This window comes from Panthera tigris, chromosome A3 (assembly GCF_018350195.1).
Source record: "Panthera tigris isolate Pti1 chromosome A3, P.tigris_Pti1_mat1.1, whole genome shotgun sequence".
NCBI lineage: Eukaryota > Metazoa > Chordata > Mammalia > Carnivora > Felidae > Panthera > Panthera tigris.
In genome coordinates, this window is record NC_056662.1 from 118,573,965 (window position 1) to 118,600,151 (window position 26,187).

Sequence of the window (26,187 nt, forward strand, 5' to 3'; positions counted from 1 at the left end):
ATGTGGGGCAGAACCAATACTTCCGGCCCTGCTCATGTCCCCTCCTGGCTGATAGTGATGGAAATTATTGCCCCCACAACTGTACTGAACATAGAGATACGGCAGGCACAAAGCTAGAAATAAGGAAAATGCTTAACACGCTGAAATGTGCTTTGAAGCCAACTTTATCCAAATAATCACTTTCAAATTGAAACAAAGCCCAGAAGATGTGTTTGGACTCTTCACCAGGAAATGCCTGTGTGACGTGTCACACAAGTTTTAAGGTCTGTTATCATCTCAGTTGCCACCAGTGAACGCTACCTGGAGCTATGCCAACTAGGGTAAAGGTAAACTCCTATGAGATGGTTTTAAACACACACCCTATGTGTCATGTCGTTAAAGGGAACAAATGAATCAGCAATGCCACCTCCAACAAAAACCATGTTGTGAAATAAGTTCTTTGCATAGTGTTGAAATTTTGAGTTAATTAGTAGCCACCGTAACATTATCAAAGTCACATCAGCCATACTTCCCTACGATCTCTATTATCCTAAGGGATAGAAAAATGAACATATCCTAAAGCAGCTCAAATAATTGATTTGACTTACAGTATGAATATACACTAGTACAGTACAAGTCATTTGGTTTATACTATAATTCTCTCAAACATTCACATTCATTATTCAAATTGTAAAATCACATTTTAAGTCAAATATAACCTCACTTAAAACTTTTTAATAACTTTTGAAGAATAATTCTGTTCACTGAAATTCAATCGATTCTCCTATCAATCTCTTGGAACAACATGAAGTTCGTTTTACTCACCTCTCTAGCCACATTGCTAGTCTTCACTTCCTGTATAACTGTGCCAAAGATGATATAATCAACAACATCCTTCGGGACATTGGTCCGATGCAGCAAACCCCTGAGAGAAGTCCAAAGCAATAAAAACCGAGACAGTGCAGCAGGTCATCACATAAAACACTGTAATTCTTTTAAAATGACAAGCTAAATAGGAAGAATCAAAAATCATTTTGAGGGGTGCCTGCGTGGCTCAGTTGGTTGAGCGCCTGACTTTGGCTCAGGTCATGATCTCGTGGTTCATGGGTTCAAGCCCCGCATCGGGCTCACTGCTGTCAGTGTGGAGTCCACTTTAGATTCTCTGTCCCCTTTCTCTCTCTGCCCCTCCCCATTCGCACGCATTCTCTCAAAAATAAAACATTAAATAATTTAGAAAAAGATAAAGCAGATACATAAATATAGTAATGTTAATAGGAACCAAAGTTTCAGTCAAAAGAGAAAAGAGAGACAAGTATAAAATCAAAGAGATGAAATAAAATCCCAGGTATATTAAATTTAAATTTGGAGTACCAATATAAACCCATAATTGAAGCTATACATTTGTCTAGTTTTACCCACTGATAGAGACTAGAAGCAGTCACATTCCAGTAGGAAAGGAAGGAGTCAATCTTTTGGGTTTTTTTTAAATGTTTATTTTCTTTTTGAGAGAGAGAGACAGTGCAAGCAGGGGAGGGGCAGAGAGAGAGGGAGACACAGAATCCGAGGCAGGCTCCAGGCTCTGAGCTGTCAGCACAGAGCCCGACGTGGGGCCCAAACTCATGAACTGTGAGATCATGACCTGAGCCAAAGTCGGACGCCCAACCGACTGAGCCACCCAAGCGCCCCAGGAATGAGCCAATCTTGAACTCAGACTTGGTTCTTTTTTTTTCAGACTTGGTTTCTAAATGCCATTCCCCACTAAAGGAATCAGCTTATTTACTTTTTTTTTTAAAGATTTTATTTTGTTTTTTAAGTTTACTTATTGGAGAGAGTGGGGGAGGAGCAGAGAGAGAAAGAGAAAGAGAGAAAGAGAAAGAGAAAGAGAAAGAGAGAGAGAGAGAGAGAGAGAGAGAGAAAGAGAGAGAGAGAGAGAGAGAGAGAGAGAAAGAGAGAGAGAAAGAGAAAGAGAGAGAGAAAGAGAAAGAGAAAGAGAAAGAGAAAGAGAAAGAGAAAGAGAAAGAGAGAGAGAATCCCACGCAGCTTCCCTGGTGTCAGTCTAGAGCCCGAGGCAGGGCTTGATCTCATGAACCATGAGATCATGACCTGAGCCTAAACCAAGAGTCGGGCACTTAACTGACCGAGCCTCCCAGGTGCCTAAATATTTTATTTTTAATTAATCTCTCCACCCAACACTGGGCTCAAACTTACTTACAACCCTGAGATCAAGAGTCACATGCTCTACCAACTGAGCCAGCCAGGTGCCCCAGGAATAAGCTTTTTAAAAAAAATGACTGAGGCTAGGTCTAAGGCAAGACAAGTACAAACTAAATCTCACTGATCTTTTTTGTGCCAAAAAGAAGAAAGTACTTAAAGACTAACGGGATATCAAAAACAGGAACATGGGTGTACACATTTGTCAAAGTTCATCATACTATACACTTAAATGTGTGCATTTTATTATATTCAAGTTATACCTCAGAAAATAACATTACGCTAAAAAACAAAGGGACATAAGAACTTGGGGGTGCCTGGTTGGCTCAATTAGTAGAGCATGCGACTCTTGATCTCAGAGTCGTGAGTTTAAGCCCCACATTGGGTGGAGAGCTAACTTAAAAAAAAAAAAAAAGAAACAACTTGACAGGAGCTCCCACAGATAAAATGCGTGAGCTTCAAAAAGAATATTGACTAACCTTAGCTATGACACAATAAGTAAAATGGGGCACCTGGCTGGCTCAGTCAGTGGAGCATTCGACTCTTGATTTTGGGATTGTAAGTTTGAGCCCCATGTTGGGTATAGAGCTTACTTAAAAATAAAAAAATCTTTTTAAATGGTTATATATTTTATTTTTTGAGAGAGAGGGGAAGGGTGGGGCAAAGAGAGAGGGAGACAGAGAATCCCAAGCAGGCTCCACACCGTCAGTGCAGAGCCCGTCGCAGGGCTCAAACTCATGAACTGTGAGACCGTGACCTGAGCCAAAATCAAGAGTCAGATGCCCAACTGACTGAGTCACCCAGGCAGTCCAAAAATAAAATCTTCAAAAAAAAAACAAAGTAAAAATTCGTAAGTCTTAAAACAAAGAAAAGCTGTTCTTTACAGAAAAAATACCAGCTGATAAATGTAAGAGGAATAACAAAATTAGAAAAATCATAAATTTGTAACCTCTGATGTAATAAAACTGATTCAGGCAAAACTGTCAATGAATGCTAAAAACCATCTGGTGAAAGACCGTTGGGGTATGGGCGAGTCACACGGTGCTATGATACCACTTTACAGATTACTTACTAATTGCAAAGGAAAAAAATGTACCTTTATAATCAAAAGACCTGGCAGTCTGACCATGACTGAGTGGTTAGATTTAGCATCACATATCATGTGCCTCCTGATATGACAGAATACCACGTGTGTAAACCCATAAAGCATTCTTCCCAAATACTGTTTAACCTGAAACTAATCAAGCCTCTAGAACGCATCTCCAGTTTACAGGAAATTCATAAGGGAAGTTAAATATCACCATGAAGAAACATTAAGAATACGGGACATTCCATCAAACAGGTGGCCTAGAGTTTTCAAAAGTCCCTGTCCTTTGGGGCACGGGAATGTTGGGGGAGAAAGAAAATGTTCTAAACTGAAGAGACTAAAAGAGACCTATCCATTTGTAATATGAACCTCGACTGCGTCCTGGTTTGGGGGGAAAAAAAAACTAATGAAAGAAAAGACATTCTTGGAACAATTATGGGGGAACTGACTATGAACTGAACATTACTAGTTATGGAATCACTGTTACTGTTTTAGCTGTAGTAACAACATCCTGGAGGTCCTTATGCTCAGGAGATAAACACTTGAAGTATTTAGGGCTGAAGTTTCAAGATGTCTGCAACTCACTGTCAAATGCTTTATTAAACTATATAGACATGGCCAAATGGTTAACAATTATTAAATCTAGGTGGGAGGTATTTAGGTGCTCACTATATTATTCTTTCAATTTTATTGTACACTTGACAGTTTTTAAAATAAGAAGTTGTGGAAAAACTTGCAAAGCACCAGTCTGGGATCATAATCAGAAATAGGACGGGGTGCCTGGGTGGCTCAGTCGGTTAAGTGGCCAGCTTTGGCTCAGGTCATGATCTCACGGTCTGTGGGTTCGAGCCCCACGTCAGGCTCTGTGCTGACAGCTCAGAGCCTGGAGCCTGTTTCAGATTCTGTGTCTCCCTCTCTCTGCCCCTCCCCTGTTCATGCTCTGTCTCTCTCTGTCTCAAAAATAAAACATTAAAAAAAAATTGAAAAAAAATAAAAAATAAAAAAAAAGAAATAGGAAAACAAGGGGTAACCAGGTGGCTCAGTTGCTTAACCATCCATCCGACTTCAGCTCAGGTCATGATCTCACGGTTCGCTGAGCTTGACTCCATGTCGGGCTCTGTGCTGACAGCTGGGAGCCTAGAGCCTGCTTCACATTCTGTGCCTCCCTCTGTCTCTGCCTGAGCGCCCACGCCCCCCCGCCACCCCCATCCCACTCGCATTGTCTCAAAAATAAACATTAAAAACTTTTTTTAATGGAAAAATAAGCTAGTTTTAGGGAAAAGATAATTTTTATTTTTCAATTTTTGTTTATTTTTTTTGAGTAGGCTCCATACCCAATGTGGGGTTCAAACTCACAACCCTGAGATCAAGAGTCACGTGCTCTACCAACTGAGTCCAGGTACCCTGGTAAGTTTTATTTTTGATACACTGCACTTGGAAGTGTCTAAGGGGTCAAGTTTAGAGATTTGGGACCCTCCACATAGCAAAATAAAGATTAAGTAGATGAGATTTTTTTTAAGGAAAAGCATGCATACATAGAAATGCAATGCTGTAAGAACTAAAACTTGCGAAATACTTGTAAGAAAGTTAAAAAGATCCAGTGTTTTAAAGTAGGGAAAAATCATTCAGAAGATGGAAGGAAAATCTTAAAGGCATAATATGAATAAGTCAAAGGAAGACGGGGTCAAGTACAGCTGACAGGTCAATGCTAGAGAATACAAAGAGACCAAGGCCTGGGAAAAGGCCTGGGGAAAGGCCTGTGCATTTAGTGACCACAAAAGCCATTACAGAGAGAAGCTCCCGAAAGTATGGTTCCTGAAGAACAGTAGGAATGGAAATAATATTATGAGATTAAAGGAAATGAATGGTAAGAAAAGAGAAGTAACTGCTGCTTTCATTCCTTTTTAAAGTCTGGCAGGAAGAGAAGAAAAAGAATCAGATGGGCAGAAATGTCACCTGAGGGTTTTTTCAAACTAGAAGAGACCTGTGGCTGGTTTCTGAAGACACAGAAACAAGGCACTGATGAAAAATGAATGAGGTGATGCTTCACATGCTACTCCCACTGCAGAAACAGCCACACATTGTAGGACTTTCACCAAATTACTCACCTGGCTCAATCTCCTGTAACCATACCTAATTTTACATTCTTACTTGGCTTACACATGGATCTTCAAGTCTCATTCTAGGCTTCTTTGTAGATAAATATTAGCTCCCATCTAAAACAATCATCAGGGGCGCCTGGGTGGTTCAGTCGGTTAAGTGTCTGACTTAGTCGGCTCAGGTCATGATCTCCCGGTTTGTAAGTTCGAGCCCCATGTCGGGCTCTGCGCTGACAGCTCAGAGCCTGGAGCGTGCTTCTGATTCTGTGTCTCCCTCTCTCTGCCTCTCCCCCGCTTACATTCTGTCTCTCTCTCTCTCAAAATAAATAAAATAAAATAATCACCAAATACATACATTGTATTTGCATTGATCGGTTATAACTAGCTAGCTAGCTACAGTGCTCGTGAAGGAATACTGTCACACTAAGAAACTGTTTGTCAAGCCCGCAAAATAAACACTGCTGACACCTACCAGCTGCTTGAATTTGTTTTGCACACATGGCCAAAATGGAGCGTCAGTAAATCTTGAAAAAGCTAGTAGGCGTGTGTTTCTCACCACATAAAAGGTAACATACCCTAGATATGGAAATCCTATTAAACATGTTTCACGTGTAAAAACTAGAGTAACAACTAAAATAAAACTGCATTTACTTACAAAAGTGCTGCTCTAGCCAAATCATGTGGCATCAGTTCCTTATATCTGAGGAAAGAAAAGAAACAATTTAAACTAAAAGCCTAGAACATTAACAGTGTTTTCATTCTATTTGAAACACCTAGAGATACCATCTAATATGCTCCTGCAAATGAACTTCATGATCTAAGTCAGTCCAGCATTCCAAATGAAGCAATATTGTGACTACTATTTGTCATCCTTCGCAATCTGGCGGGCCTGAACTCCTACTGAGCTGGCTAAGAATCTAACCAAGATGTGGCCCGGTATCTTATTGTTCATCATGACATATGTTACACGCTCTTTAAAACTAAACTCCACCTTCTCAGTTCTCTTTACTTCATTTTTTAAAATAGATTATTTTTCAACGTCCAAAGGGACCTGAGGGATGTATTAGGACTTTTTCAGAAACTTTTTGAAGTAATTTAAGATCTACGACAGAACTGGAAAGACCGAACAGAGATCCTGAATACCCTTTGCCTGGCTTCCTCTAATGCTAATATCTTATCCAACCATGATGCACCAGTCGACACTAAGAAATTGGTACTGCTACAACATTCGCTAAGCTGCTAACTTTATCTGGATCTCACCAGTTTTTCTACCAATGCCTGCTTCCTGTTCTGTTCTAAATACCAAATCCATGTACTTAGTTGTCATGCCTTTGTTTCCTCCAATCTGTGACAGTTTCTCAGCCTTTCCTTGTCTTTGTGACCTTGACATTTGAAGACTAGGGTCATGGGTTTGGGGGAAGAATGCCAGAGAAGAGAAGTGCCCTTCTCATTGCTTCATATCAGAACGTGCACGATAGCAACATGTCTTATTACTAGTGAATCACTTGGTTAAAGCAGTATCTGCCCGTTTTCATCACTATTTTTCCCTTCCTGTACTCAAGTTGACTATAGAAGTGAGTCACCAGTCTGGACCTCACTCGAAGGGAGGAGAATTCAGCTCTACTTCCTACTGGAAGGAATAACAAAGGATCTGTGGACATGTTAAAAGCACCACAGTAATTAATAAATATTTAGGGGGAGAGAGTTGAGGCAACGCAAGTATCTTGTTTCTCAACATTTCTCACCTACTAATTTTAGCATTCATTCATAAATCCTCCTTGCAGCAATTACTACTGTGGTGTTCCAATGGTGATTCATTTCTTTTCATCATTCCTTCTATATTTATTAGCTGAAATTCTTTGGTAAAGATGATGTGTCCCTTCTCTCTCATTTATGTATTTATTCAATTATTTATTTATTTATGTAAGATAGGATTCACATAAATATTTATTCTTTGGGTTACGATGTAATACTCTATTTTATTGGTCAAATTGTTCTAGCTTTCATCATTGGAAGTTATTTCAGATTGGTCCCTTGTCCTTTTCCCGTGTCATTTTTTTTTTTTTTTTTTTTTTTTTTTTTTTTTTTTTTCCTTAAAGCACTTCTTCACTTCCAGGCACTACAAAATGCTCCAGCCTCATCTTGTATTTTCTCTGGCTCAGCCCTGGTCACTCTTCTAGGCAGGCCTGGCTCCTTATACTGAAGAACGGTATTTAGAAACCAAGCTCTGCATGCAAACTCTGTTTAAATGTCAAAAATAAATTCCCTTTAAGTCAAAGATTAGGCCATTGGATTGAATAAGTTCATTCTACAAGTTCCTGAAAATCAAAACCTAAAAATCCAAAAATGTTTTTATTTTAACTCTGAATCACAGAAGAATTATCTGTAGTTTTCCAAATCTTTCAGAGGTAAAATGAGTTCCCTCAAATTTAGAACAGAATAATCTGGGGAAACATTGTGTGTCAATTTTAAAATGTCCAAACACTAAATTATCATTTTACAATGTTAACGCTCACATTCCTACACCCTTCTCTACAAGGATGATTAGCAGATTCCCAAATCCCACTGCTGGCATCCATTCCTACGAGTGCTTCCCAAATGCCCTCCCCTTTTAAGAACCTTGTCTTCCAAATAGCACTCAAGTTAAAAGCAAAGTTTCCTCAAATTGAACAGAAGACCTTTTTCCACCTAGAAAATCATCTATTATATATAGAAGACCTATTTGTCACCTCAATCATAACATCAATCTCATGACTTGATTATTTGTCTTCTTTATAAATTCTTCTCGCTATATTATTTTGTCACTTTTGTTCTTTACATAAATATTACCTTGAAATTTTTTCCTTCTTTTCTATCAACTTTAATTTCTTATGTTATTCCAAGTTTATCTCTTCTCTGTACCTCTAAGTTGCCCACGTACTTTGTCATCTCAGTCAGTTAAGATCCTGAATTAAACTAAAACACAACCACAAACAACAAAAGGAACCCCATACCAATGTGCTGAATATCTCAAATCAAACTTTAGGCAAATACTAATTACCAAAGAAAGTGTTTAAATAACGTAAGTAAATGAGATAGCTGAACGTGTTCAAATTTCTTAATAACTAGTAAAACAGCTGGAAACAAATACCTACATAGTATATAAGCAACCCTTACAAAAAAAGAATTGTCTTCCTAGCCTAGAACTTTCTGCTCTTGACAGAACTTTCTTTTTCTACCCTGCTGCTGCGAAGTACGAGGCTCTCCTGTCCTCAATTTCCTGCTGCTACAGCTAGAGATTCTTACTTTTACTGCTCTTGTCGGTAGAGGAAAAGATTATAGAGAAAAATGGCTTTACGATGCTGAGACAAGAGGGTGAGTGAAGAATCTTCACCACCACTCACTTACAGCATTAATTCTGTAAGAAAATATTCTCTAGGTTCTAAACCTTATGTTTAAAAAAGAACGTGTACTGTTTGTGTATGTACACACACACACAAAGGTATGCATCTTTGACAAACACACTGCTCTGCACCTTGCTCTTTACTTAACACATCCTCAGAAACTTTCTATATTAGTATATATTGATAGGCCTCACTCCTCTTAGCAGATGCCCAACATTCCCCAGTGCAGTAAGTTAGTGACTGCTTGTTCAAAATATGAGTATCAAAACAACCTAAACAAAACAGAACTAGCGTTTCACTTAGTTTGAACCTAGTTACCAAAGCCCATTATCAGCTTTTGGACAGACTAGGCCCCACTTGGGGATACAAAGCAGCAGACAAGTCTAAGGAGAACAGCAGTTTGGTTCTGGGAGATTTCTGTGCTCATCTAGGATCATTCTGGTTCTATTCACTTGGGGTTGTGCTATGCTGGGATTTCGACCAGCCTGTCAACTGCAATTCTGATCAGGAAGCCAAAGCAATGAATTAAAGGCCCTTCTGAATACCCACTGGCCCACAGCCTCAGTATTCAAACTTCTGAACAAGGACAGAAACAAGGTATTTATCTCCAGACGAGGAAAGCATACCTCTGCTGGAACCAAGGCATCTGGATCCACACTAGGTTTTCAAAATTGGCCTGGTTCAATCTAAAACTATACTAGGCTTGTTCATGAGAAAGGATGAAAAACAAATTTTGCCATTTTATTTTACCACTGGCCTTATTCTGTATTAATTTCATAAAGAATGCTATGCATACATTAACCCACTAGCGACAGTATTACCGACTGGGTTACATTTGCAAAGACCACTTCTGAAAGTGTCTTAAAAGAAGAAATAAATAAAGTTACGTGTTAATTAACCGGATTTTAGTAATCATTTCACAACGTATACACGTATGAAATCATCACGTTGTATACCATAAAAAATCATGTCGTACAACCTAAATATATACAATTTTTATTTGGCAGTGATACCCTGAATAAAGCTGGAAAAGAAAAAAGAAAAAAAGAAGAGAACACAATCATTTAATACTTACGAAGTGCCCGACTGCAAAAATGGAATGCGAACACCCTCCACCACCACAATATTCCTTATATTGGGTTTGGCTAAGGTTTTCTTTGACTTGGTCTGGGCGGCTTTAAGGTAAAGTTCAAAGAACTATTAATTCAAATATATGAAGTCAGATGACTTTTTACCTTTTCAAAAATAGACATTCTAAGAAGAATTACAACATTCAATGCCAAGCTGCATTTGCCACTTACCAAACCAGTTCAATTAAAAATTTTTTAAAAAGGCTAAGAAACTGACTAGCATTTACAAGTTTCCAAACGATATTTAAGGTAAATACAGAGATTATACCTAATAATGGTATATTCGTTAATGAGAGTATTCATGCCATTAACGAAATTGTTTCTTTTTATCAAGTGTTTGACAATCACATTGAGAGCAGCCAATGTGTCACAGGTCTTCCCTTAATATTAGAAGTCCCGGGGTGCCTGGATGGCTTAGTCCTGCAACTGAGAGCATGCAACTCTTGATATCAGGGTTGTTAAGTTTGAGCCCCACATTGGGTATAGAGATTACTTTAAAAAATAAAAATCTCAAAAAAAAAAAAAAAAAGGAGTCTCAATAAACGATATCTACTCTTCACATAGCTTAGTATTCTTGTTTTTTATGTAGAAATAAAAGCCATTTGGTTGGTGATTATCGCCATTCTGCAAAAACCTAGAATGCCTCCTGATTCTGTTTGACTCAATTTATATAGTTACTTTCCAACATCAAAAGAGCAACCTTCGTGCCAGTATAGGACTGGCACAAAAATAGACTCAGATCCCATGGAACACAACAGAGAGCCCAGAAATAAACCCATGCTTATATGGTCAATTAATCTATGACAATGGAGGCAAGAATATACAATGGGGAAAAGACAGTTTCTTCAACAAATGGTGTTGGGAAAATCAAACAGCGACATGCAAAGAATTGAAACTGGACTACTTTTTCTTACACCACACACAAAAATAAACTTTGATGAGTTAAAGACCTAAATGTGAGACCCGAAACCATGAAGTTCCTAGAAGAGAGCACAAGAAGTAATTTCTTTGATATTGGCTGTAGCGGTACGTTTCTAGATATGTCTCCTGAGGCAAGGGAAACAAAAGCAAAAATAAACTATTGGGACTACATCAAAATCAAAAGTTTTTACACAGCAAAGGAAAACATCAACGAAACAAGGCAACTTACTGAATGGAAGAAGATATTTGCAAATGATATATCCGGTAAGAGGTTAATATCCAAAATATATAAAGAATTTATACAACTCAACACCAAAAAAACCCAAATAATCTGATTAAAAATGGTAGAGTGTCTGAACATTTTTCCAAAGAAGACATACAAATGGCCAACGGACACATGAAAAGATGCTCAACACCACTAATCATCAGGCAAATGCAAATCAAAACTACAATGAGATCACCTTACACCTGTCAGAATGGCTAAAATCAAAAAGACAAGAAATAACAAGTGTTAATGAAGATGTGGAGAAAAAGGAACCCTTGTGCACTACTGGGAAAAAACACAAATTGGTGCAGCCACTGTGGAAAACATTATGGAGGTTCTTCAAAAAATTAAAAACAGAAATACCGTATGATCTAGGGTCACCTGGGTGGCTCAGTCAGTTATGTGCCCAACTTCGGCTCAGGTCATGATCTCACGATTCGTGAGTCTGAACCCTGAATCGGACTCTGTGCTGACAGCTTGGAGCCTAGAGCCTGCTTTGAATTCTGTATCTCCCTCTCTCTCTGCCCCTCCCCACTCACACTCTGTCTCTCTCTCTCAAAAATAAACAAGCAATGAAGAAAAGAAGAAAAGAAAAGAAAAAAGAAAAGACAAGACATACCATATGACCTAGGAATTCCACTTCTGGGTAAGTACCCAAAGAATACAAAAACACTAATTCAAAAAGATAGACACACCCCTGTGTATACTGCAGCATTACTGAGAATAGCCAAAATACGGAAGCAACCCAAGCGCCCACCCATAGATGAATGAATAAAGATATGATGTGTACACACACATACACGCACTCAATCAAATATTACTCAGCCATAAAAAAAGAATGATATCTTGGCATCTGTGACATGGATGAACCTAGAGGGTATAATGCCAAGTGAAGTAAGTCAGAGAAAGACAAATACCATATTATTTCACTCATATGTGGAATTTAAGAAACAAAACGAATGAACAAAGACAAGAAGAGACAAACAAAAAAACAGACTCTTAAATACAGAGAACTGGTGGGTTGCCAGAGGGGAGGTAGGTGGGGGAAATGGGTAAAGTAGACGAAAGGGATTAAGCATACACTTATCTTGATGAGCACTAAGTACAGAACTGCCGAATCATCACGTTGCACACCTGACCCTAATATAACAGAGTTAATTATACTTCAATTAAAAAAGAGCAACCTTTCTCTAATTTTTTAATTAAAAAAAAAAAAACATGAATATATGCTTGTGGCAAAGACACAAAAACAAAAACACACAACTCTAAAAGATGGAGAGTAAAACTAAAGTGCCCTCTTGATGCCCTCCCCTGTCCTATCATTTCCTTTGAAGGAGATACTGCTAATTTGGTGTATAACTTTCAAACTTTTTTCTCTTTGAAGTTACATACATGCATACACTTATGTGTTATGTACAGTCTTCTGACCTGACCACACCTACTGATATCATAGAGAACTATTTATGATAAGTATCCACAATCAACTTGAAGGAAACAGTGGTCAGAGCTAAGAACCACGATAAAATGGGGTACAGATTCCCCTGTCAGCTGTAACAGAGGTGTGCTGGTGCAGGACACAAAGGCACAGGGAGATCAGCAAGGAGACTCTGGCAGACTCAAGCATGTGGTGCTAAAAGCTAGGATACAGGCAGTCTCAGTGTATGAATGGAAGGAAGGGACCAAGACAAGAGATTTTATCAAGGAAGACGAGGCATCCCGGTGACCAATCAGATATGGAAAGAACGGACAACAGGATTATAAAGGAAGTTTAGAGACTAAGAAAACCTAACTATTCTACACAGAGTAACAACTGGTTTGGGAAGAAAAATGACTTCACTCCTAAATATGCTGACTTCGAAGTGACAGACACCCAGGTGGGTATGTCCGCTTGACGAGGTAAAGCTCTGAAGACAAATGGGGTGTAGATGGGAGACCCATGAAGTACTTGCGGTTCGGAACACGGAAGAACAAGAGGCAGGTTTGACAGCAGCAGCTCACCCATCCCCCCTCTAAAGGGAGCTGGGCAGCCACAGACACCTCATCCCTGAGCCCACGGCCAAAGCTGATTAGATTCCAGGTGGGTCCTGGACCACCAAAGGACAATCCAGAGAGTGGCCAGCCAGTAACCCATGTCACCCACCTGTAAGTGATAAGCTGTGCCAGTCAGATTCTCTCTCTTAGGAATCTATGCAAAGAAGCACGAAGACAAATACTGATTAGTGGAAGCTGAAAGGATGCTGAGGGAAAACCAGGGTACTGGTAAACTGAAGTCACTTGTAAGCCAGTTATGGGGAAGCAAAAGCCTCGAGTGAGCAAAGAAGCCAGCAGGCAGAGTGAAGAAGGATGTAAAGAAAGAAGAGAAAAGCCAGGAAAGAACACACCACATGTCCAGGAGAAGACAGAGTAGCTGGTCCCTAGGGCTTCCTGGTTCCTACCGCCTTCCCAGCTGCAGCACACTCAAGCCCTCTTATCCTTCACTTGAGCGGGTCCATTACTCACAATTAAGGACTTGGATCTGTTGACCTCCCTACATTCAGAGGGCAGGGGGAAGGTGTGGGACAGAAGGTGAACTTGAGAGACAGCAGGAGACTCAGTAGAGATCAATGCCTGACAGCAAAAGCAGGAGAGAATCAAGGAGCACAAGATGGTCAAATGATTCAATACTCAAGGAGAATGAGGACTGGAAAGAGGCCATGAAATTGGAAGATGTGCAGATTACTCGTGACTGACCTTGGAGACAATAAAGAAATAAGGGGAAGTCAGATGACATGCCATCGTGTCCTTCCACTGACCACATGTCCCTTTTATACACTTCCAGATACAATTCAAATTCCTAACTCTTCTAATGAATTCCTGGCTTCACTAGGTTCCACCTCAACTCTCCCAAAGCATTTTCCCCTATTCAACACGTAACAAGAAGAGTGAGCCCCAGTCCCTCACACTGCTCGTGGGCTCATTTCAACCTCCCTGCCTTCATTCATGTACCCTCCCATCCGAGTGGCCTCTGCTAATTCTTACTTATCCCTCAAGGCTGGTTCACATTCCACCTCCTAGGAAACCTGTCCCTGATAACTAAGGTTACCTATAGTTTTTGCCTCTGAACTTCTGGCAACCTCTGGGGAAAAAATTGGCTATTCAAAACAATTTGGCATATTATAAAGCAATTAAACTAATGTTACAAGCCACATTTAAAAATAATATTTGCTACTCATTATGTACTGAAGTCACCCAATGGTCTCTCATTCTGTTTCTTGTGCACACTGGCTCCCAACCACATCAGAATTTTCTCAAAGGCTCCTTTTTATGTATTCCACAATGTATTCTAAGAAACTGAGTTGGGGATTAAAGTATCTGGGTTCAAGTCCCTGCCCTGCCAAAACTTTACTATTTGCTGAACTAGATGGCCTCAAAAGGCTCCTCCCAACTCCAAAACCTAGGATTTTATGGCTGATACTCATTCTATATTTTACATATATAATTAAAGTCAAAGCAGATATGTTACATATTATCCCAGTGGTATACACATGTGTGTATATAGACACATAACATATATAGATATAAACACTGAACCAGCCCATAATCTCCAGTCTAATGACTGAAAACACCAACAAATTCTGTATCCCTCTACTCTAAATCCTTCATCCTAAGAGTTGTCAAGTAAGGACATTCACATGAGCTTCAAGAGGAGTAAGTTATAAAATTACTGCAACCTAAAACCTGTTCAGCATATGCCTCCCACCCCCACCCCCACCAGCTGGTCACATTCCTTTGTCTTATCATGTGCCTTCCTGCACATGATCAGCATCAACAGAAATCACTGTTATGGCACAAAAACAGACACTCAGATCAATGGAACAGAAGAGAGAACCCAGAAATGGATCCACAAACGTATGGCCAACTAATCTTTGACAAAGCAGGAAAGAAGAGCCAATGGAATAAAGACAGTTTCTTCAGCAAGTGATGCTGGGAAAACTGGACAGCGACAGGCAGAAAAATGAACCTGGACCACTTTCTTACACCATACCCAAAAATAAACTCAAAATGGATGAAAAGACCTAAATGTAAGATAGGAAGCCATCAAAATCCTAGAGGAGAAAACAGGCAAAAACCTCTTTGACCTTGGCCGCAGCAACTTCTTACTCAACACGTCTCCGGAGGCAAGGGAAACAAAAGCAAAAATGAACTACAGGGACCTCACCAAAATAAAAACCTTCTGCACAGCAAAGGAAACAATCGGCAAAACTAAATGGCAACTGGCAGAATGGGAGAAGATATTTGCAAACGACACATCAGATAAAGGGTTAGTATCCAAAATCCATAAAGAACTTATCAAACTCAACACCCAAAAAACAAATAATCCAGTGAAGAAATGGGCAAAAGACAAGAATAGACACTTCTCCAAAGACACCCAGATGGCCAACCGACACAGGAAAAAACGCTCAACATCACTCATCATCAGGGAAATACAAATCAAAACCACAATGAGATACCACCTCACACCTGTCAGAATGACTAACATTAACAACTCAGGCAACAACAGATGTTGGTGAGGATGCGGAGAAAGAGGATCTCTTCTGTGTTGCTGGTGGGAATGCAAGCTGGTGCAGCCGCTCTGGAAAATAGTACGGAGGTTCCTCAAAAAATTAAAAACAGAACTACCCTAGGACCCAGCAATTACACTACTAGGTATTTATCCATGGGATACACGTGTGCTGTTTCGAAGGGACACATGCACCCCCATGTTTATAGCAGTGCTATCGACAATAGCCAAAGTATGGAAAGGGCCCAAAAGTCCACCGATGGATGAATGGATAAAGAAGATGTGGTATGGTGTAATACAATGGAGTATTACTCGGCAATCAAAAAGAATGAAATCTTGCCATTTCCAACTCCGTGGATGGAACTGGAGGGTATTATGCTAAGTGAAATGAGTCAGAGAAAGACAAAAATCATATGACTTCACTCATATGAGGACTTTGAGACAAAACAGATGAACATAAGGGGAAGGGAAACAAAAATAATATAAAAACAGGGAGGGGGACAAAACAAAAGAGACTCATAAATATGGAGAACAAACCGAGGGTTGCTGGAGGGGTTGTGGGAGGGGGGATGGGCTAAATGGGTAAGGGGCATTAAGGAATCTACTCCTGAAATCATCGCTTCACTGTATACTAATTTGGATGTAAATTTTAAAAAATAAAAAATAAAGTTAAATTATAAAAAAAAAAAAGAGAAATCACTCTTAGACACCAGGGATGTAAAAAGGTTCAGGTCTCACAAGGGCTTGCAATACAGTTGTGGAGACAGAAACAAATATAAAGAAAAATAGTCTAAATGCTGGGTAAATGCTTTCCCTCTGTTGGTATTCGGTTTGACCTTCTCCCAGTTGGCAAGAATCAGGTCTATTTATGTGACTGCATAGCAAAGGCATCAGGGCAAACATCTGAATTAGGGAAAAGGTAAATGAGACAGAAAGGAATTATTCTTCATGAGACTAAAACAAATCGATACTCTAGCTAGACTTTAGAGGCTAGAAGAAATCTATTTGTTATATGACAACATTAAACTTCGCTAGATGGGATTAGGCAATAGACCTCTGAGAATATACTATATGTAAAATATAAAAATATCAGGGTGCCTGGCTGCTCAGCCAGTGGAGCATGCAACTCTTGATCTCAGGGTTATGAGTTCAAGCCCCATGTTGCGCAGGGATCCTGCTTTAAAAAAATTTTTTTTAATTGTAAAAATATAGGGGTGCCTGGGTGGCTCAGTCATTTAAACATCCAACTCTTGGTTTTGGCTCAGGTCATGATCTCGCGGTTTTGTGGGTTCGAGCCTCACGTGGGGCTCTGCACCAGCAGTATGGAGCCTGCTTGGGATTCTCTTTCTCACTCTTTCTGTCCCTCCCCCACTCCTGCTGTCTGTGTCTCTCAAATAAATTTAAAAAAAAACAAAAGCTTAAAAAAACATTTTAAAAAATTGTAAAAATATATATGTATCTAAAAATACCATTTTTCACTTATATTTAGTTTTCAAAGTGCTTTGAGATACCTTCATAACTATCTGAGACTCTAACAAGACTACAATTGTTATTCTTTTTTAGACAAAGAAATTAAAGCACAGGGAAGTAAAATGACCAGTTCAAGGTCACAGTGACCTGAGACAGAACTGGATGGAACAGAGTAAAGGTCTTCTGAGTCCTGGTAAGATGCTTTTCTATTAAGCTATCGTCGAAGTAGAAATAGCATAATAAAACCAAAATCGTTAAATCATAGGTCACTATAGGATCCGGGCAAAGAGAATAATGGCATGAACACGTCAGACTGTTTTTAAGCTCTGGTCATTGAAGATACATACCTACAGCAGATTTACATACCTACACTGGGCTTACCAAGGGTCTACATGACCATATAAATTCAACACATTTCCCGACTAAACAACATTCTTTTATTAATGACTTCCCCAATCACCCCTATTTCAGGAATGGGTCCTCTCCCACATGTGGATTGACAGAGAAGCCCATCATTAACCGCAAATGTAAAAAAGCGAACTTTGTCTCAAAATGTCTGTATCCTAATCATCTCCAGGACTGACAGCCGACTACACTGACCAGCAAGGTACACGGAACGGCTGTGAGTGCATCAGTAGCCTCCTGGCAACCCTACACCATGTAACGTTATTACTGGCTAGCCCTATATTGTTTTAATGTGAAGGCAATCGTGATGTTCCTGTTGCTCAGAAAAAAAGAGAGAATTGGCAAATTAGTCTTGGTTTTTATTCATAATTCACAAATCTAGAATCTAACTTTTAAACCAGAAGTGTTTATTTTATAAATTACTGTACCTGGGGCAGCTCGTAGCTGGGAGGAACAGCTTAGAGGTCTTAAAGCTGGAAGATAAAAACAGACTGTTTACAAAAAGCAGAACAATTCAATGTCTGTGTAAGTTACTTATAAATCCAACTCTAATCTTAAAAAGAAAGAAGAAATACTTACAAAATCTGAGGGCCCATTTTGATGTACTGGGAAGATTTTTAAGCGTGTAAGTCAAGATGGAAGTCATTGTGAAATCTAAAAAGAGGAGACCAAAAATATACCCTGGGTTACTTGAACAATTTTGTGGCTTATAGTCTATGATCTCATCTTATCCATGGTGGCTATAAAGTACTATAAAATTACTGTATTACAAACTATCCTTCCTCTGATAATATAGCTACATTGACATGGCTTTCATAGTGTGTAAACCACTATTTTAAGCATTATTATTACACTCTTTGTAGGGACGAGAAAACTGAAGCACACAGGGACTGAGTGATTTGCCCAAAGATGCACAGCAGGTAAGGGGCAGAGCTGGGATCTGAAGCCAGGCAGTCCAGCTCCAGAGGTTACATCCTTCTCTAGGGTCAAAGGAGTAGAGAGATTGCTGGACATGACCATGAAGCCACCAATGTTAATTTGTTGACTTTGAAGGTTATGCTGTGATTAGATATAATGCCTTGTGCAATGTTTGTATGTGAAGAAATGTACCCTAAAGAATTTAGGAATGGTATAGTGTCATGTCAACAACTTACTTTCAACTGTTGTAAGAAAAAAAAGGTCATGTATTGCACTTGCGACTTTTTTTTTAAGTTTATTTTGTGTGTGTGTGTGTGTGTGTGTGTGTGTGAGAGAGAGAGAGAGAGAGAGAGCAAGAGAGAGCGTGAGCGAGCTGGGGAAGGGCAGAGAGAGGAGAGACTCCTAACCAGGCTCCTTGCTGTCAGCAAGAAGCCCAGTGCAGGGCTTGAACCCACAAATCCTGATCTGAGCAAAAACCAAGAGTTGGAAGCTTAACGGAGCCACCCAGGTGCCCCTGCACTTATATTTTTAATAAGCTCATTATTGTTTCAAAATAACAAAAAAATGAAAAGACCCTACATATTAAAAATATTTAAAATACACTGCTTCCCTAAATTCTTCAAAAATGAATTCCTACAAATCAGTAAGAAAAATGGACAAAAGATATGCACACACTATTCATAAAAACAGAAATACAAATGGCTCTTAGATACATGAAGAGAAGTTCCTAAGGGAAAGGCAAATTGAAACCATAGAGACAGAATATTTGACCTGTGAAACTGGCAAAGGCTGGAAGGTTTGATACACTGTCTGTTAAGAGTATGCACAAGCAGGAGCTCTCCATACTACTGTAGAGAGGGCAAACTGGGGCAATCCCTACAGAGGGCAATTTGGCAATTCACTGTCACAACTACAGTTGCCTAGAACTTTTGACCCAGCAATTCCACTTCCATGAATCTATTTCAAGGACGTTAGGTACACATGAGACAGGATGCATTTCATTACTGCGTGTAACAGTGAAAGATCAGAAGAGTCAATAGGGAAGTGGTTAAGTAAACCAAACAACCACCACCCAGTGAAATATTATGCAGCTATGAAAGATAAGGAAATGGTTATGTACCACATAGTATTTTGGTAACCTGTATTAAATGGAAAAAGTATAAAATAGGGGACAGCAGGTATTGTTCATGTTAAAAAGAGAAAAAAATACGGGGCGCCTGGGTGGCGCAGTCGGTTAAGCGTCTGACTTCAGCCAGGTCACGATCTCGCGGTCCGTGAGTTCGAGCCCCGCGTCAGGCTCTGGACTGATGGCTCGGAGCCTGGAGCCGGTTTCCGATTCTGTGTGTCCCTCTCTCTCTGCCCCTCCCCCGTTCATGCTCTGTCTCTCTCTGTCCCAAAAATAAATAAAAAACGTTGAAAAAAAAAAAATTTAAAAAAAAATAAAAAGAGAAAAAAATAATGTATGTTATTTCCTTGTATCTGTGTAAAAATATCCCTGAAAGTAGAAAAACACATTAAAAAGGAAGAAAACTGAGGAGTGCCTAGGTGGCTTAGTTGGTTAAGTGTCCGACTCTTGATTTCAGCTCAGGTCACGATCTCACGGTTTGTGAGTTCGCTGGGCACGGTTTGTGAGTGTCACTGTGTTGACAGTGTGGAGCCTGCTTGGGATTCTCTCTCCCTCTTTCTCTGCCCCTCCCCACCTCTCTCTCAAAATAAGTAAATAAACCTAAAAAATAAAAAAAGAGGAAAGAAACTGAGTAAGTAGGGGGCAAGGTGTAAGGAAGACTTGTCATTTGTCCGTCTTTTATAATTTCTCAATTTTGAAACATGTTTTAACTTAAAAAAAAAAAAAAGCTGGTGAGATTTGCCTATGAAGACTGTGGCAGCCAGCCTCCAAGACGGCTCCCAATAACCTCCACCTTTTGGTATTCCCATCCTTGTACAGTTGCCTCCCACATCATACAGCAGGTGGCCCATGTAAACAAAAGAATACAACACAAGTGACTGTGTCATTTCTGAGATCAGGCTATAAGAAACACTGCAACTTTGCTCTTGGTCCTTGTGATCCCTCACTCAGGGGGGAAGCCAGCTGGCACATCTCGAGCCAACACCTGTGAAAGGATTCACATGGTGAGGAACTGCCACCTCCTGCCAACAGTCACATGAGCTTGGACGTGGACCCTCAAGTACAGGCAAGCTCTCAGATGATGACAGCTCTGGGCAACATTCTGATTGCAACCTCATGAGAAATTAAGTCAGAACCACTGAACTAAGTCACCCCCCAAAAACTGTATGAAATAATAAATTTTTGTTTTAATCTGCTAAATTTTGGGGTAATTTGTTACAAAAATACAATAGAAAATATAAAAGTCTTGTTTAACTTCTCTTGGGTCTTTACAGACTAAAAAGAGGATGCCCTAGGACTTCAATAAAGAAAAAAAAATTACAGGGGCGCCTGGGTGGCGCAGTCGGTTAAGCGGCCGACTTCAGCCAGGTCACGATCTCGCGGTCCGTGAGTTCGAGCCCCGCATCAGGCTCTGGGCTGATGGCTCGGAGCCTGGAGCCTGTTTCCGATTCTGTGTCTCCCTCTCTCTCTGCCCCTCCCCCGTTCATGCTCTGTCTCTCTCTGTCCCAAAAATAAATAAAAAATGTTGAAAAAAAAAAAAAAATTTAAAAAAAAAAAGAAAAAAAATTACATTTTTCCAAATACATGGATTGAAAAGAGATGAAGGAATCCAAACTCCAGGCTCACCAGCCTAGGGATGCTCAAAAGACTTTGGCCAGGGAGAGACAAAGTGGCCCATGAGATGAGCACCACTGTTTCCAGAAGCTACCCATGATGCCACATGAGTCCTGGATACAAATTCCCTTAAGTTCATCTTAAGCATCATAAAAATAATCAAGCAAATGTCGATAAAGAAAAAGGAGTGGGTGTGGGGGACCTTGCTCCAATAGATACCAAAACTTTCTATAGAAATACCAGGAACTGGGGCACTTGGGTGGCTCAGTCAGTTAAGCATCCAACTTCAGCTCAGGTCATGATCTTGCTGTTCATGAGTTTGAGCCCTGCGTCGGGCTCTGTGCTGACAGCTCAGAGCCTGGAGCCTGCTTCGGATTCTGTGTCTCCCCCTCCCCCAATCACGCTCGCGCTCTCTCTCTCAAAAATAAAATAAACATTGGGGCGCCTGGGTGGCTCAGTCGGTGAGCAGCCGACTTCGGCTCAGGTCATGATCTCGCGGTCCGTGAGTTCGAGCCCCGCGTCGGGCTCTGTGCTGACGGCTCAGAGCCTGGAGCCTGTTTCAGATTCTGTGTCTCCCTCTCTCTGACCCTCCCCCGTTCATGCGCTGTCTCTCTCTGTCTCAAAAATAAATAAACGTTAAAAAAAATTAAAAAAATAAAATAAAATAAAATAAACATTAAAAAAATAATTAAAAAACAACACGAGGAACTAATAGTGCAACGCTGCCACAGGAGCCATAAAACTAGTCAATAGAACAGGATGTAGCAAGTTCAGAAGCACACTCAAGTGCAAAAGAATTAAGTATGTAATAAAGATAACATTTGAAATAAACAAGAGAAAGATGAATTATTCAATGGATTTGTTGGGGAAAATGGCTAATCATTTGGAAAAAACTTTAGGCCCATAACTCATACATGCACAAATCAAGTCCAGACAGATTAATCTAATTATTCATAAGTTAACTATAAAAGTACTAGAAAAAAGTGTCAGAGAATATTTTCGTAATCTTATATGGGGCAAGCCTTCCAACATATGTCATAAAATCCCGAAGGCATAAAGGAAAAGAGAAACTAATGGATATGATTAAATTAACATGTAAATATCTACACAGCAAAAGATACTAAAAGAAAGTTAAAAGGCGAACAATAGATTCAGAAAAAATATTTGTAACACATAAAACAAAGGTTTAAGTAAAACAAAGGATTAGTATCCATAATCCATAAAGAACTGTTACAAATGACAGAAAAAAGAGAAATAATATACAATGGAATCTGTGGTTTTCACCCAAATATCCATTTCACCCCGCTATGCAGTTGCCATATGTCGTTTACATGGGATTGAATCCAGCCCAACTCCAGGGTTTAAACCAATTAGAATAATTTCATTTTCTTTGTCAAGATCATTGGTTCGGATAACCAAGGCCTAAAACAATTGTGCATGGTATTGACTTAGGGATAATCTAGTCAGTCTGACATGCAAATCTTCTGCCTGGAATTCTGGAATATAAATCTTTCCTTCTGCAGCTTGGCACAGCTACCACAGTTTGCAAACATGAAAAAAGTTCGTCTAAGCATAGAGAGCTGACCCCCGAAAGAGGACAGAGCCGAGACTTTCAGAAAAGGAAACTAGAAAAAAGGAAAACTGCATCATATCTGAAGTCCATCCTCCCTTTGTGCTTTTCAGCTATTAGTCAGTAAATCCCCTTTAATAAGCCGAGTTTAATTTTGTTCTTTGAAACTAAAAGCCTCCTTACTGATACACCACTAAAAAGACAAAAACAAATGAACAATTCACAGAAGTAAAAATGCCAAATAAACAAAATATTAAATGTTCAACCTCACTAACAATAAAAATATTTTTAAAATCAAAACAAGGTATCATTGTGGGGTTGTAAGATTGGCAAAAATTAAAAATATGGCTAATACATAACTCTAGTAAGAACGGATCCATTTGAGCACTTCCATATACAGTTGGTAGTGGTGTAAACTGCTAAGGCCTTTTTGGAAGGCACTTTTTAGTCATCTGACAAAATCTGAATTGCGAATCCTCGAATTGGTCTTTAACCTGTAGAAATACTCAAGACGTATATGTAGCATACACAGATCTCTGGCCTACAGAAAGAGTCAAGATGTTCATTGTAGCCCCGTTTGGCTCAGTGGAACACTGGAACTAATGTAAAAGCACACCAGTAGGAAATGGTTAAATACACTACAGACACACCATGGAACACTGTACAGCAGTTTGGAAAGAAAAATGAAACACAGTATACATGTAAATACTGTCAGTGGAAAGATGTCCACGATATATATTAAATGAAAAAGCAACGTGCAGAACAATATATACAGTAAGACACCCACTTATTGCAGAGGGAGAAACAAGTCCATAAAGCTACGAGTCTACACACGGAATGAATAAAGGGCTTTCATTTTATATTCTTCTGTCTTCTCAAAAAAATTTTGTTACAATGAGCATTTTACTTTTTATGTACAGTTTAATTCTAGTTTTAAAGTCTACATAAATTAATATTTATACATATGTAAGTACACAAATGCATAAAAAATGTCCAGAAAAATACATTGCAAAATGTTAACAGTAGTTATCTCTGGGTAGTGGAATTATAGGTATATTTATTTTATTCTCTGCAGTTTCTGAAAAATACTTAATATTATGAAATCAATAATTAAAAATATATTTTAAAAAAAGAGACAAAGCAAACTACCCTATGGAAGGCTGACCTTTACTGTCATTTGCTCTAACCTTTAGGAAAGAGACATTTGAACTCAAGAATTTGGGAAGCGTGGAAACTCAGCAGAGTAGTCTAGAGCAGGGTGCGGAACTATAGAAAGATGCATGAAGTTACAGGCACCTGGGTGTAAAGAAAAGGAAAAACACCCTAGGTAAGCAATGAAAGCCAAATGGAGCGGCTTAACAGTTCACTGTTATAGTGTCATTAAGACAATATAATGGTGGCACAAAAACAGACGCTCAGATCAATGGAACAGAATAGAGAACCCAGAAATGGATCCACAAACGTATGGCCAACTAATCTTTGACAAAGCAGGAAAGAAGAGCCAATGGAATAAAGACAGTTTCTTCAGCAAGTGATGCTGGGAAAACTGGACAGCGACAGGCAGAAAAATGAACCTGGACCACTTTCTTACACCATACCCAAAAATAAACTCAAAATGGATGAAAAGACCTAAATGTAAGATAGGAAGCCATCAAAATCCTAGAGGAGAAAACAGGCAAAAACCTCTTTGACCTTGGCCGCAGCAACTTCTTACTCAACACGTCTTCGGAGGCAAGGGAAACAAAAGCAAAAATGAACTATTGGGACTATTGGGACTCATCAAAATAAAAACCTTCTGCACAACAAAGGAAACAACCAGCAAAACTAAAAGGCAACTGGCAGAATGGGAGAAGATATTTGCAAACGACACATCAGATAAAAGGTTAGTATCCAAAATCCATAAAGAACTTATCAAACTCAACACCCAAAAAACAAATAATCCAGTGAAGAAATGGGCAAAAGACAGGAATAGACACTTCTCCAAAGAAGACGTCCAGATGGCCAACCGACACATGAGAACATGCTCCACATCACTCATCATCAGGGAAATACAAATCAAATCCACAACGAGATACCACCTCACACCTGTCAGAATGGCTAACATGAACAACTCAGGCAACAGATGCTGGTGAGGATGCGGAGAAAGGGGATCTCTTCTGCGTTGCTGGTGGGAATGCAAGCTGGTGCAGCCGTTCTGGAAAACAGTACGGAGGTTCCTCAAAAAATTAAAAATAGAACTACCCTACGACCCAGCAATTGCACTATTAGGTATTTATCCAAGGGATATAGGTTTGCTGTTTCAAAGGGACACATGCACCCCCATGTTTATAGCAGCACTATTGACAATAGCCAAAGTATGGAAAGAGCCCAAATGTCCATCAATGGATGAATGGATAAAGATGTAGTATATATATATACAATGGAGTATCACTTGGCAATCAAAAAGAATGAAATCTTGGGGCGCCTGGGTGGCTCAGTCGGTTAAGCGTCCGACTTCGGCTCGTGTCACGATCTCACGGTCCGTGGGTTCGAGCCCCACGTCGGGCTCTGGGCTGACTGCTCGGAGCCTGGAGCCTGTTTCAGATTCTGTGTCTCCCTCTCTCTGGCCCTCCCCCGTTCGTGCTTTGTCTCTCTCTGTCTCAAAAATAAATAAACGTTAAAAAAAAAAATTAAAAAAAAAAAAGAATGAAATCTTGTCATTTGCAACTACATGGATAGAATTAGAGGGTATTATACTAAGCGAAATTAGTCAGAGAAAGACAAATATCATACGACTTCATTCATATGAGGACTTTAAGACACAGGACAGATGAACATAAGGGAAGGGAAAAAAAATAAAAACAGGGAAGGGGACAAAACATGAGACTCTTAAATATGGAGAACAAACAGAGCGTTACTGGAGAGGTTGGGTGGGGGTGGGCTAAATGGGCAAGGGGCATTAAGGAATCTACTCCTGAAATCATTGTTGCACTATATGCTAACTAATTTGGATGTAAATTAAAAAATAAAATTTAAGAAATAAAATAAAAAATGAAATGAAATACAGAAAAAAAAAGACAATATAATGGAAGGCACAGACTCTAAAATCAGCCTAAAGCCAAATCCTGGCTCCACCCTAGTTTTCTGACCTTAAGCAAGTTAATCTTTCTTAGAGTAAGATGTAGATAATTCCAGTACATACCTCATAGGGTTGCTGTGAGGAATAACTAAATTAATACAGACAAGCAATTAGAACGGTGCCTGATACGCACAGTAAGGGTCAAAGATGTTTGTTATTAATATTAATGGATGGTGGTAGAAATACACTTAGTTCCTCTCTATGTAAGCCACAATAAGCATAACATTTCTGCTCTGATGGAACTTATGATTTTGAGAGTACAAGGAAGAAAAAGGCAAGAGCCAAAAGGGGATGGCAAACTACAGTCCACAGGCCTTTAGCTAAGAAGAGTTTTTATACTTTTAAAGAATT

General features: G+C 39.5%; 1 protein-coding gene across 1 annotated transcript in view; it reads right to left on the bottom strand.

The window, feature by feature from the left end:
• Positions 1-26,187, bottom strand: part of HADHB (hydroxyacyl-CoA dehydrogenase trifunctional multienzyme complex subunit beta) — a 39,828-nt gene that overhangs the window by 12,575 nt on the left and 1,066 nt on the right. The window contains exons 2-6 of the mRNA XM_007088926.3: positions 18,070-18,144; positions 17,919-17,963; positions 9,835-9,934; positions 6,032-6,076; positions 805-904 (exon numbers count right to left, since the gene is read on the bottom strand). Coding sequence (XP_007088988.2) covers positions 805-904; positions 6,032-6,076; positions 9,835-9,934; positions 17,919-17,963; positions 18,070-18,136 — 357 coding nt within the window. The 5' untranslated portion in view covers positions 18,137-18,144. The remainder of the gene's footprint in view (positions 1-804; positions 905-6,031; positions 6,077-9,834; positions 9,935-17,918; positions 17,964-18,069; positions 18,145-26,187) is intronic.